Source organism: Phoenix dactylifera, chromosome 4 (genome assembly GCF_009389715.1).
Source record: "Phoenix dactylifera cultivar Barhee BC4 chromosome 4, palm_55x_up_171113_PBpolish2nd_filt_p, whole genome shotgun sequence".
In the NCBI taxonomy this organism is placed as follows: Eukaryota; Viridiplantae; Streptophyta; class Magnoliopsida; order Arecales; family Arecaceae; genus Phoenix; species Phoenix dactylifera.
Window position 1 is genome coordinate 6954827 of NC_052395.1, and position 12685 is coordinate 6967511.

Below are 12685 nucleotides of genomic sequence, written 5' to 3' on the forward strand. Positions count from 1 at the left end.
TTAACAAAACCCAGAGGAAAGCCCTATGATAAATAACAATGATATCCAGGAATGTACAGTAGAAACAAAAGAACAAATTGCTAGCTCGGAAAGAATGCACCATGGGATGGTGAACATGGAGAAAAACAAGTAATATCAGATTCAGTAGTTTAATAAGGAATACTTTACACGTACAACAATCCTCCCCTTCTCGACCCCTAACTTTGCTCCGGTAACTAACCAGTGGCCCGGTGTATCTTCTGGTCCCTTTGACATCTCCGTCATGTCAACTATCTTCGCAAGTTTACTGATCTGACTAGACCTGTCGCTTGAAAAAGATGTATCATCTGGACATGGCGCTAGAGTCTTGAATGGACTGTGATCCCACACTGATCTCCTTATGGTACACCCCGGAACCCTGGAGAATAATAGTTTGAGGTGTAAGACACTCTTGGCACCAAAATCCCACACCCCCAACTGCGCCCCCGTCACAATGTAGACACCAGAAAGGTCCCCAATATTAGTTTCGGTGCTCTCTATTGGTGCAGTGCTGACATGGGCAAAGTTCTTCCACTTAATTGGTTCGAACCAACGGCTGTCCTGTTCTTCAGGGCCTTGCCACTTTGGTGGACCAATTGCCACATGAGAGTCCCAGCGCGGCACAAGAATCTTTGGAAGGGAAGCAAGGTGCTGTAAATGGATGGCTAGTCGATTTTGCTTGCTTCCTTCTAGACACAACCTGAGGCCAGTGACTGGTTTCCGACCAACAGAAACCTGCATCCAATGGACAACTAAAGTTAGCAGCTAGGCATGTACTTCCAACTTAAACGGGCTTGACAAGTCCTCCAAAATAAACAAATGGAGATAAAATTCCGACAGAACGTCAACCACGTCAAGCTTTCCATGATTTCCAATCCACTGGTACACAACATGTCAAGCATGGTAAACTTTGGAAGTGCTTGTGTGCATTGGATATTTCTATTCCATATCTGAATACTGAATATGAAAATTTTGCACGATAGATTCTTAAACAGGTGGAAGTATTACCAGCATGCTGGTCCTATTTGAGACAGCAACTCAGCAGTCTCCTTCAAGACAAAATATAACTTCATGAGCTGAGGTGTCAACCCTCCATTGGCAAGTATTGTCTGATCCAAAGGCCACATCTGACAGGACCATGTCTCTTCTACTCCGATTTTATAACCCATCTCATATGACTTGAGGACCACAATGGACAAGCCAAAGGGACTTCTGCATATCAGCTCATAAAGATGTAGCCTGTCTGAAAGAGACAGCCGAGATGCCAAGGGTTATTCTTATAGACGTCAACGGTGTCCTCAATGATTGTACACTAAGGATTCATAAAGTCGATTCCAAATAGTTAAAAGGTGGTGCAGAAACTAATGGGGTTTTTTTGCCGAATGGGCCTCCTTACAAAGTAGCCCTGGAGAACCTAACAGTGATTGAATGGAAAAGATTTGTTAAAGAAATACAAGTGAAGACATACATTAGGAAAGCAATTAGCTTCAATTCTATTTCCTCTTTAAAGAGGTTGTCATATCAAGAAAGAATGTTTTATGGTTGTAGATTCATCATTATTAAAGGCAAACTTGTTTTCCTTCTAGTATGGCTATTCGACTGCTGAGTCAGCATTGAAAGAATAATTTCCAAATTGTGAATAGAAGCAAGATTTGAAGAACCAATTCTTGCTAATCGCAATAATCATGAGTAAGCGATGACAAATTGAATTAAGAAGGAAACCATTTGATTGAGAAATTGATCTGCATTTTTTACCTCTTCAAAATTAAGTAGGCTAGGATACTCATGGTTTGGAAGAATTTTGGTTGAGAGCCTCCTTTAATTGAAGCTTGTAAATACAAGTCCATTAACTGCTAGTGAGGGGCTAAACAAAAATACCGACAAGAAAATTCATCTTGGGCCCTTCAGCCTTCTAAAGCAAAAAATATATGATGAACCAATTGCCCAAACACATACAAGGATGGGCATGCTTTTTACACTATCTATTAATCATTAATTTGGAACTGATGTGAGGAACATTACTAACTGGGCACGTAGATGTTAGACATTTATGGAATTATTTAATTTTAAAGATCTAGTCATGCAAACAATGACATAACTCTTAATTCATATCTGGTTTAGAGCTGATGATTTGCCAGATAATAGAACAGAAAATTGATTAGAATGAGTTATTCGTTGTGTTTTATATATGGTGAATTTGAATTTCTTCTTAGTCATTGTAGAAGAAGCTGACATTTGGTACCCCTATCTAGCATAAATATTCTCTTTGCCAAAAGACAACTCTGTGAAACTAGCTGTTTTTATATGCTGAATTGTCAGGTATACAGAAGCAGACCTAGGAAGGATGATGGAGGACAATCCAAAGCTACAAGAAGACTCTTGTTGGAATTAGCTACAAGTATGGCAACTCTATGCAAATGATACAGATGAACTACGTAGAATCTGTTATTACGGAATTTCACAGTGAGAAAACTTCATACCTGCTCTAAGCTGATATAGAGCCTGGGGCCCATTAAGCTAAACTGAAGCGAAGGACATACAGGTTCCTTTCTCTGGTGACCAGGAATAGTTGAAGGCAATGGAGCCCAAATTCGTTGCATTTGAAACTCCAAGAAATACCGCAGCTCCTCTACAGGAGGCTTGTCTGAAGAAATGGAAACACAAGAATAGAAAAACAAAGGTGTCATGCCACACATGCTCCAACCACCGATGTGAAAGCGAACAGGTTTGCATAGGTTAAAAGCATAAACATATAGATCAGCCAGCAATGATTAAAAAGAACATGTCAATGAGCAATCCGAGATTATAATAACTCTTACATTCCAAATATAGATCAACTGAGCGAGCCAAATACTGGAGTCCAGGAAGTTCATTCAAAAGAAAAACAATGGGTAAAAATGTCATGTTAATAACATCTGGTGCAGAAGGAACAGTGTTCTTCCACTCTGCATGATTTTGAACAAGATCATCACCACCTCTTCTTCTAAAGATTATTGTAACATCCTGCAGAGTAAGAAAAAACACTTAAGCAAAGCAAACATGAAAAAGAATCATCATCGAAGAATTTGGACATTCATGACATCATTTGCAAAACTATTTCTCAAATAGCTAGAGAAGATCGCCACATGCCTGTTTGAACAATCATGAGAAAACAAAGTACATGCCCAAATATGGGCAGACAGGCCTGTAAACTGGTCAGGTTTGGTCAGATCAGGGTCAAACCAAATGCAACCTGAAATTTTTAAACAGCCAACTCGATCCAATCCAGCAATCTGTTGGTTCAGCAAAAAGCCATCCTCAACCCGACTGGGTGGGTATCAGATATCCGTAGCACCGCAAACAAGCCAAGCTGGGCTTTAAGTTGCTGAGGCCTCCCTTGGCTTGTCATATGAGACAGGTGTTTAAACTCATGCCAAGCTTGACCTTGGCAAATATTCAAGCTATTTGAATATTTGAACAAGCTTGACTGCGCCTCTTATTGAGCCACACTGGAGCTTCTACTCATTTTTTCAGCACTGGAGTCTTCTTGCCTGGCCCATCTACAAACTGAGTTAACTGAAGTTTGAGTTTGCTTGTTTTCTAATTGAACGAGCTCAAACAAGCTTATTATAGAGCTTGCTGTAAGCAGTTCATGTATACTCTCATTTGTTTGGAGCTCTAGATGTGTGACACAATAACCCAACTGAATTCATTTGAATAAGTCACAACAACTACAGAGGGGGGGAGGGAGTGAGCCCGCAAGCAAGAGAGCGAGAGCGAGAGCAAGGGAGAGAGAGAGAAAGAGAGAGAAATGTGTCATAAAATTTAGCTCTAAGTGGACCTAGATACTCAAGGTCTACCATTCATTCTCCTAGTGGAAGTACCTAGATCCATGGATCAAGTTTTCATAAAATAACATACATACATACATATATATATATATATATATATATATATATATTCTCAAGGTCTACCATTCATTCTCCTAATGGAAGTACCTAGATCCGTGGATCGAGTTTTCATAAAAATACACACAAGATTTTCAAATCACCAACTGAACTAAAGAACAAGGACCACCAAAGTCGTAGGAAATTAGAACATCTCAGTTACAAATCCCTAGACTACACAGACTGATAGATTGCTTAAATCTGAGCAACTGATAAACTGATGTTTCAGTCATCTAATGTACTTCTGGTCTACATAGATTTACAAAATCACAAGATTCCCAACAAATAAAAGCCAAATTGACAAGACATCACAACAGAGGAATAGAACATAGAACTAATCACAATTATAAACCCTAGATTAGGATAGTGTAATCAATGTTTCATTTCTCTAGCACCAACAAAATCATACAGATCATAAAGAAATTGAAGGAATAAACAACCCTAGATGAGTGGACTGAGTCCAATCTCTCTCTCTCTCTCTCTCTCTCTCTCTCTCTCTCTCTCTCTCTCTCTCGCTCTCTCTCTCTCTCTCTTTCTCACACACACAGAAAAAAAAGAAGAAAAACCTTAGATGATGCAGATTTAAGTCAATTCAAACTTCTAAAGCAAAAATAGGATGGATGGAAAAAATGGCTTCATGATCTGAATAGGAAGAGAGAGAGAGAGAGAGAGAGAGAGAGAGGTTGGGGGTTCCATATATGGGATTAACACAAAGGAAGTAGAGCATGTGCTGGTTACGAATGACTCATGATCATTAGCAGTGAACTGGGAGGAAGCAAAGCAGAGCCACAAAGGCAACCACTAAGGGTTTCAGCCTCTGGAGAGAGAGAGAGGAGTAGGAGTCTAGCCCCTATCTTATATCTTAATATCTCCACCCTAAATTGTTAGATCAAGATCTAAGCCCAACTCATAAATCTTTGACACAAATTACTCCAGGGCAAGTCAGGTAGAATTGACATAAAGATTAACAAGGGGAAAAATGAAGAGGAAGAAAAGGATATCAGCACAAGGAAAGATATAATGGACTCACACCAAAGACATAGGAATCACACCGCACCCAAGAGTAGGTTTTGCCATAGATGACAAGAAATGCGTTTCCCACTCCAAAAGCAGTGTCTCAAAAAATCGAACTTAGAAATAAGCGCCAAGCCTGTCTTAAGAAATGCAGAATTTGCATTCTCAAAATTGGATGAGAAAAGAATGAGTGCTCTCATGCACTTGCTCTCCCCATGCTTCATATTAAGGTCGGAGAAACCAGTATTGGGCACCATATTGGTTCTCTGATGGCACGACTCAGTACGGGACGGGACGGGCCGGGCCGGGCCGGGCCTGCACCGACAGAGGGCACGGTACATGGGAGAGAAGAAAAGAGAGAAAGAAAAAAGGGGGAGAGAGGGAGGGAGGCCGGAGGAGGGTAGCGGACGCCAGCGGAGGGCCGATGGAGGCTAGCCGAGTCCGCGAAAAGCGAGGCCGCAGCCGCTTCCCCTATTTCATTTCCTCCGCCGACGTCCCAACCTCTCCCTCTCCCTCCCTCCCTCCCCCACTCGCTCTCTTTCCTTCTCCTTCTCCAGCTCCGGCAACGGGTCTCGTTTCAGTTGCCGAACATACCGATGAGCCACTAGTATAGCTCAAAACGGCCAGAACCGCCTAGTTCGGGACGGTTCCGCCAACCTTGCTTCATATACTCTCTTCCACATGTGATTCTATTCCCACTCCACAGAATGAAAAAAAAAAGCCCGATAGATATGAGTTATCTTTCCATAAAAGACTCTTCCTCAAGTTTCCTTCTTCGAGTACGCATCTTACAAATCCAAAATTATTTTTAATTAAATAACTGTTATCTACTAGAATATATGTGGAATCACAATATAGATCCCAGACCCCCATAAAAAAAGAAGAAAAAAAAATTTACCCCTTCTGCATTTTTTAAAAGATATATAGGGAATGAGTGGTTAAAGAGACTTTTTATCTATCAATTTATTGAAGTCTTTAAACAAGTTTGGGTAAGGAGGCTGTTGATTAGGATAAAAATTTTAAAAATTTGTTAATTTTGTTAAGATATATTTTTTATGTCTTGTACAAAGTATATGAATAATTTTATATTTATATAAGTATTTCCTGTTTCCTGAATTGCAGAATTTTTTATCAATTTTTTTCATGCTCCTATTTCTCATATTGTTTCTCGAACTCGTTTCCTAAGCTAGCAACTATGGGTTTTACACTAACTTCATGGCTCACATAGGGAATAACCTTGACATAAAACAATTTCTTCAAAACTTCATCCTTTCCATCATCAAAAACACATCCTTCACACCCAGACATGATAAATAGAAAAATCCTAATTTAGCTTTATTTTGAATCCCCAAGAAAAAAACACCACCTCCCCCATGTAATATGAACAGAACCCATGAACAGTATACTACAATATGGCTCGTATGAAACTTGAGGATCTTCAAAACTGTAATAGGCTAACTTGATCTCAGCCTAAAAACTAAAACATAAAATTCTGAAAACTGAAAATAAATCCGATTTATCTGATCAAACACTTTGAGATCTAACCCCTCCTTTCAATCATTCCTTCCATTTTCTTCTTTGTTATTTTCTCAATCACCCTGGCTGCTGTCCATATGTTGATTAAGAGAATTTTTCCTGCATTAAATGTCTTCCTTCTTAGCAGTTCAAAAGCCAAATGTCACTAACTGAACACACCAAAGTCCAAAGATATTAGCATATTGTTGACTGATGAAATAATCAGCTCAATCAACAATAGATTAGGGGTAATGATGAAACCAAATTTACCATGGCATGAAAGCCAACAAAGAAATCATTAAGTAGGAAAAAAAGTGAATTGTCTGTGGTGCAGCAACAAACAAACTATCATATGCACGATGAAAAATGTTAGCCTATGAAACCGTGAAATAAAAAAAATGCCAAAGCTCATGATTAAACTGAAACTCAAGTCCATAACATCAAACTGATGTGATGGGACAGAGGCTCAAGAATAATTGGGCATAAAAGCAGTATGAGATAATATAAATTATATCAACAATATATTTAAAATTGAATAGGAAGACCTAAAAAGCAACAGTAGTGGTTAAGGTCTTTTTGTATCCTAAAATGTGTATACAAATAAATTATAAGATCAAAGGGAATCAGATACACTTTTGTCCCAAATAAAATGACGGAGCATATAACTATCACAAACTAAAGTCCATGGTAAACACTTTTGGCCAATACATGGCTGACGATAATTAAATTATTTGTAATTTTCTGAATCATCTACAGATGAATAAAGTAATCATAAATATTAACCTAATTCAGTGGCGATATATTAGCTACTGTAGAAAACCATATGACAAAGTAAAATGAAGTGGAACATAGTTAACTCCTTTCTAATTAGATGTGGAACACTTCATAGGTAGGAGCGCATGTCACAGTCGTTAAGCAGAGAAGGATCCGCAATCCGTGCATTTGAACAGATACTAAAAATGTATGACAAAAATATTTCTCACATAATACATTATGATCTATGCATCTAAAGTCGCAAAAGGCACTAACCTTGTCCTTGTAATTGTAGGGAGCAGCATCGGACTGGTTACCCAAGTTTAGAAATCTCTGGTCCCCAATGTCTTTCACATACTTTTCAATGTCAGATGCTGATAACTGAGATGAATGGTGCTGTTTGATATACACTTCATCTTTACCTCCGACAGTCACAGATGTAATAATATGGGTACCGAAATTCTCAATAAAGCTGAAGAAAGAACAGGAAAGAGTCACTTGATAATCAAGAGCATCTAGAGAGAGAGAGAGAGCACTAACAAAGAAAAGAAACAACTGATAGATTCAATGCCTTCGCCTTGGAGATAAAAGCAGAGGTTTTTCCATGACTACAAGGTTGTGACAAGTAGCACAGACCAGTAAAAAAATCTAGAAATGTCCCTAGTCCAGAGATTGTAATTTCAAGACAAAACTATGCTGACAATACCTAAACACAGTGAACAAGTTTATTACCTACTAACCTAGCCAAGGATGATGGATCCCAGTTCTGTGGAACAGCACGCCTGACATCTTCTCGCAACACCAATTCAGCATTCATAAGAACAACTTTGTATAGAGGAATAAAATAACCATCCACCGCAAGGGCTTTTGTTGCTGCAGCATCAATTTTCCAAGAGCCAGTAAAACTGAACATAGAATCGAAACTGCCAAGAGGTACATTTTCTGATAAACCTGACTTCTCATTAAAATATTCAGCCATCTGAGGATAATATAGAATCCCATGGTACTTAGTATTTGAATATCATAGAAAATATCGCAGGCAAAATAGATAAATGAGATGCAGAGACTGATCAGGCATGATAACTGTATTCAGTATAATGCAGAAATTTATTTTTCAATAGATAGTGATATCATATGTAACTACATTCCGTGAATGCTAAAGGAACTTGGGTAGTATATGAGACAAATATTAGTTTGTCATGCTGAACCACAAAGGTCAACAGGCAAAAGTAAACATTATGGATAATCATATTTATGGTGCTTATAATCAAATGCAAAGAAAACGGTCGATACACGAATTCCTTCTCGCCTATATTGGTTTCATTAAAGAAGACCAAACTTACCAGTTTATTCACGACATTTTCTGGTATCTTCAAGGAGTGTTACTTAAAAGGTTTGCAGAGATTAACATTCTAAAATGCCTATCAATTTCATTATTTAACAACAACTCTTTCTGCTGGAATTTCTGCCAAATAGAGGCACTATCAATTAAGTAATCCTCATAGTTCCTGTCACTTTCGCTATCTAACATGAACCATCTGTTAAGCAAAAATTTGGCTCAGCGCCTCTGATTTTTTTTAAAATAATTGAAATGCTGATAGGTAATAACTTTGTTATCCTAAAGTCTGGTCAAATGGGCTTCTAGTTAGAAATTTCAGTATTATGTTGACTAAAATATTGTTGATCTTGAATAAATGAATCAAAAGGTACAATTTGAGTCATTCTGCAAACTAAGATAAGTTTTGCAAGACTTTGATTTTCCAAAACTTGGTATTTGGAATTAGCAGCACATTCTAATGGTTTGAGAATATCAGCTTACTGTTGAGGCATTTTTATACCTTCTGAATTACAAAGATTAAAATTGACAAAAACTACGATCAACAATATAAACTACAGCATTTTGCTCAAACAGACGAGATCAACTGACAAAAGTTGACCGACCAATGGAAATGGAGCAAGTATTGCTAGTGCATGAGTGGTTTTGGTTAGGTTTAGCTCAAGTTTGTATGCATTAGAATAGGAACCCGATGCAAATCATTTGACTTTTTCCACTTCTATACTAGACAACTTTTAAAAAAGGCCTTTCAACCTGAAGATATCAGGAATCCAAATTGGATTGAGCAACTCATAAAAGATCAAACACATAAAAGATATTTGATGATAATTGCACAAACATTACATAAAAGCATAAGCATTTCAGAGTCATAAATTTTTTGAGCCATGGTTTATTTATATATGTTGAATAAAATAATCATCCATATTTTCCCAAATTATCAAGCAAATATTCCAAAACTTGAATTAGTAGATGTAAATAACTAGTATCTTATAAGATAAAGTGCTAGATCGTAATTACATGAAGACAACTCCTGGTGTCATTAAGAGTAGTACTTCAGAAAGTTTGTTGCAATTTTTGAAAACAAAAGACAGATTCAGTGCCTAAATCTGCAGCTCAAGTCACCAAATCCAGTGTCCTCTAGAATTAAATATATATAGGTGCACTAGGGTTCATGTCCAAAGTATAATACTGAATAAATCATATTGTTAATCAGCTCATCACCACAAAGTACATGAGCACCTTGCGAGGGTTCAAGATACTTATCTAAAATTAAAATAATTAGATTTGGTAGCAGCTTGTGTGCCGCATTTGCATGCATTTAAATCTAAGCAATAGGTCCTACATCTGAACCGGACCATATCCAACCCATTATTCCTGACCAATATCCTGCCCTACTAAGTCATAACTAGGAATACAAAAAACCTAAAATAGCACAACACTCGATCTTGTTATGGTTCTCCATATACTCTCAATATTTTTCTCCTTCATGATAATTTCTGAAATGTGCATGTTATGTTAAAGAGACCATATAATCACTCCCACCATGAACCACCATCTTTACCTCTGCTGCATACCAAAACAACAATATTTATCAAAAACTTCATAACCTCTTATCCAATTGACGAAATAGAAATTGTACCCATCAAGGCAAAAACAAGTGATCCGAACAATGCTGAAGCAATGCTAAAAATGTTATAAAATTTAACTCTGCATGGCAACAGATCATTCAAAAAGGTCAAAAATCCTATTGCCTCAATCATATATAAATTTACTCCTCCCCAACAGAATTTGCCACAGTCTGAGCCATTAGTTCAATCAAATAATATAACATCAATGTTTATCAATGGCCACTGGAAATTCTGATTACTTTTCAGTACTTTTGAACTTGTGAAACAATATCTTCAGCAAATGCATAATCGTCATTCATGAACCTTTCCTTGATGCAATGAACAGGCTGTTTCAAAAGATGTTCATTACCAACTATTGTAACAAGCAAGCTTGCCATGTCCAGTTTCAGACATTCCAGCAAGGGAAATTAGGATGTCTGTAACCCTGCAATTATGTGTGCTATAATTCTGGCACTCTATAGCACAAAGTCAACCTCAAGTCTACATTCCTCTTTTTAACTCTCCTCAAAACTCGACCTTTCATGAAGACCTGGAATTCTGTAAGGAACTTATCCTGACAGCCTAAGTGTCATCTTTATAGCCACATGAATGTAATTCTTTAGATTGACCATATTCTAGACTTGATGTCAAACCTATATTTCTCAAAAAGAATTATTATATTCAAACCATGCCACCACTAAGATATCGCCCACACTTCAAGATTGATTCACCTATATCTGGAGATCAGATTCACGCCAGGATTATGATTACTTGACAAGCTGTAATTAACAAAAGTAAAGCCAAAGCATTTCCAGCTGAAATCTAAGTCTGTCGGGCGACCTGATAAGGGAAGGAAAGAAAGAACACCTTTTCTTTAAACAACTGTCCCCACATAAACGAAAAGGCTCAGATAACCCAAGACTACTATGATTAATAACATCAAAATTCAAGGCTAGCGCAGTTTGATCAGAACAAAAAATGATGCCGAAAAGAAATTGAAATCAGACCAGAAGCAACCTATCAAAACATAGCAAATGAAACCCTAACTCCCTCTCAAAAAGAAACTCATAAACCAAAACCCCATCAGCATCTAGTCCAAGAAAGAACAGACACCCGATCTCATAACTTCAAAAGTCCAGACAAACCCAGATCACGGAACAGAAGGAGAATAAAAAAAAAGAAACCGAGTGAGAAAAAGATCGGATTTATTTGACTTACTTCCTGGAAGCTACAAACAGGGGTGGTCTCCCGCTGGCTCTGCTCCCTGAAAATATCGATATCCAGGGAGACATCGGGAAGGACTACGCCGCCGTCCTCGGAGATCACGACGTCCCTGGTGCGCCCGTCATCGACCAGCACGAGACGGGAGCCCGGGGCGCCCTTGCAGTAGAGGAGGCGGGTGTCGGAGGTGACATCGAAGCCCCGGCCGAGGGCCTGGATAACGTTGGAGAGAGTGGAGATTAGAGCGTCGGAGCTCTCCGGCGGCGCCCGCGGCCTCTCCATGGGAGGACAAGGAGAGATGGGCACGGGTAGGGCTTGTTCTCATCTCATCTCATCTCTCCGGCGGGAGTGGGAATCTCCGCATCTCTCGTTGTTAATTGTTGTCGTTGAAATCGAAGGCCGGAGGGGCTTGCGTGGTGAGGTGTTTATTCTCTCCTCCTCGCGAGTCGACTGGGTTTTTCAAGGAAGAGAAAGAAAGGGAAAAAAGAAAAGGGGGCGGGTTGAGGGCATTTTGACCGCCGCGACAGATTGCAAGAAAAAAGACGCTTTTGACTTGTCTATCAATCAAACCGAGCTTGCGGGCTTCTTTAGCTCTCCTTTGGATCCGGTAGCCGTCCATCTGCTATTCGCTGGCACGCTAAAGAATTTTGCATCATGTCCTATAGAAGTCAAAAGGTTAAAATAGCATCATAGTCAAACTGTATGTGACGATCTCAAGCCGGTTTTACCTAACTTGCCAATTCTTCCTCTCCCCTTCGCTTTCTAACGTTGCCCTCGACGTCTAACGATGTAATTTTATGGCCGCTGCAAACATCAAGGCAGCTGGACTTTGTGGATGATCTGCGGATGTCCAAGCGCCAAGGAGGGTCCCCAAACATGCCATAAAATCATGTCTCTCTTAAGATAGGCAGTGATTAATTTGGATGAACCAAAAAGGTTCAGGAGCTTTGGTGCAATGATATAAGGAAATCCGTTATTTATCAATAAAGAACAGTTGATGGACGATATAATCTGTTGCTGCTAGAATCTATGGCATCGGAGCATGCGACAGGCTTTGTAAGAAACCATTGGATTTGGGTTGAGTCCGTCGTTGTGATGCACTGGATGAACCTCAACTTCTTAAGGACTTCATGATTGATTGCAAAGTAGTTTGGTCTCTCTTTTTCCAAATACGAGTTTGAAGTTCTTTCTCTGGCGCCAATCTATTCTAGAATCTGAGTTGAGGTCGATTACTGCTCGAGGTTCGTTGAAGTCAATCAATACTGAGTTGAAAAGCGGGTAGGTCAAGAGTTGAG

General features: G+C 38.9%; 1 protein-coding gene across 1 annotated transcript; it reads right to left on the bottom strand.

Annotated features, from left to right (window-relative positions):
• Positions 1–11900, bottom strand: LOC103723415 (MACPF domain-containing protein CAD1-like). Its single transcript, XM_039125409.1, has 6 exons — positions 11388–11900; positions 7967–8205; positions 7503–7698; positions 2838–3021; positions 2499–2662; positions 1–753 (listed from the first exon to the last, which is right to left on the bottom strand). Exons 1-6 carry the CDS (start codon positions 11670–11672, stop codon positions 142–144), a joined length of 1680 nt encoding a protein of 559 aa, XP_038981337.1. The 5' UTR covers positions 11673–11900; the 3' UTR covers positions 1–141.
• Positions 11901–12685: the final 785 nt, after the last annotated feature.

Bases quoted from the DNA above. Each gene is read 5' to 3' on its own strand.
- LOC103723415 (XM_039125409.1), bottom strand. From the start codon at position 11,672: ATGGAGAGGCCGCGGGCGCCGCCGGAGAGCTCCGACGCTCTAATCTCC. The intron at 8,206-11,387 runs GTAAGTCAAATA...TATTATCCTCAG, and splicing joins CTGTTTGTAGCTTCCAGGAA to ATGGCTGAATATTTTAATGA. The intron at 754-2,498 runs GTATGAAGTTTT...CATTGGATGCAG, and splicing joins TCTATATCAGCTTAGAGCAG to GTTTCTGTTGGTCGGAAACC.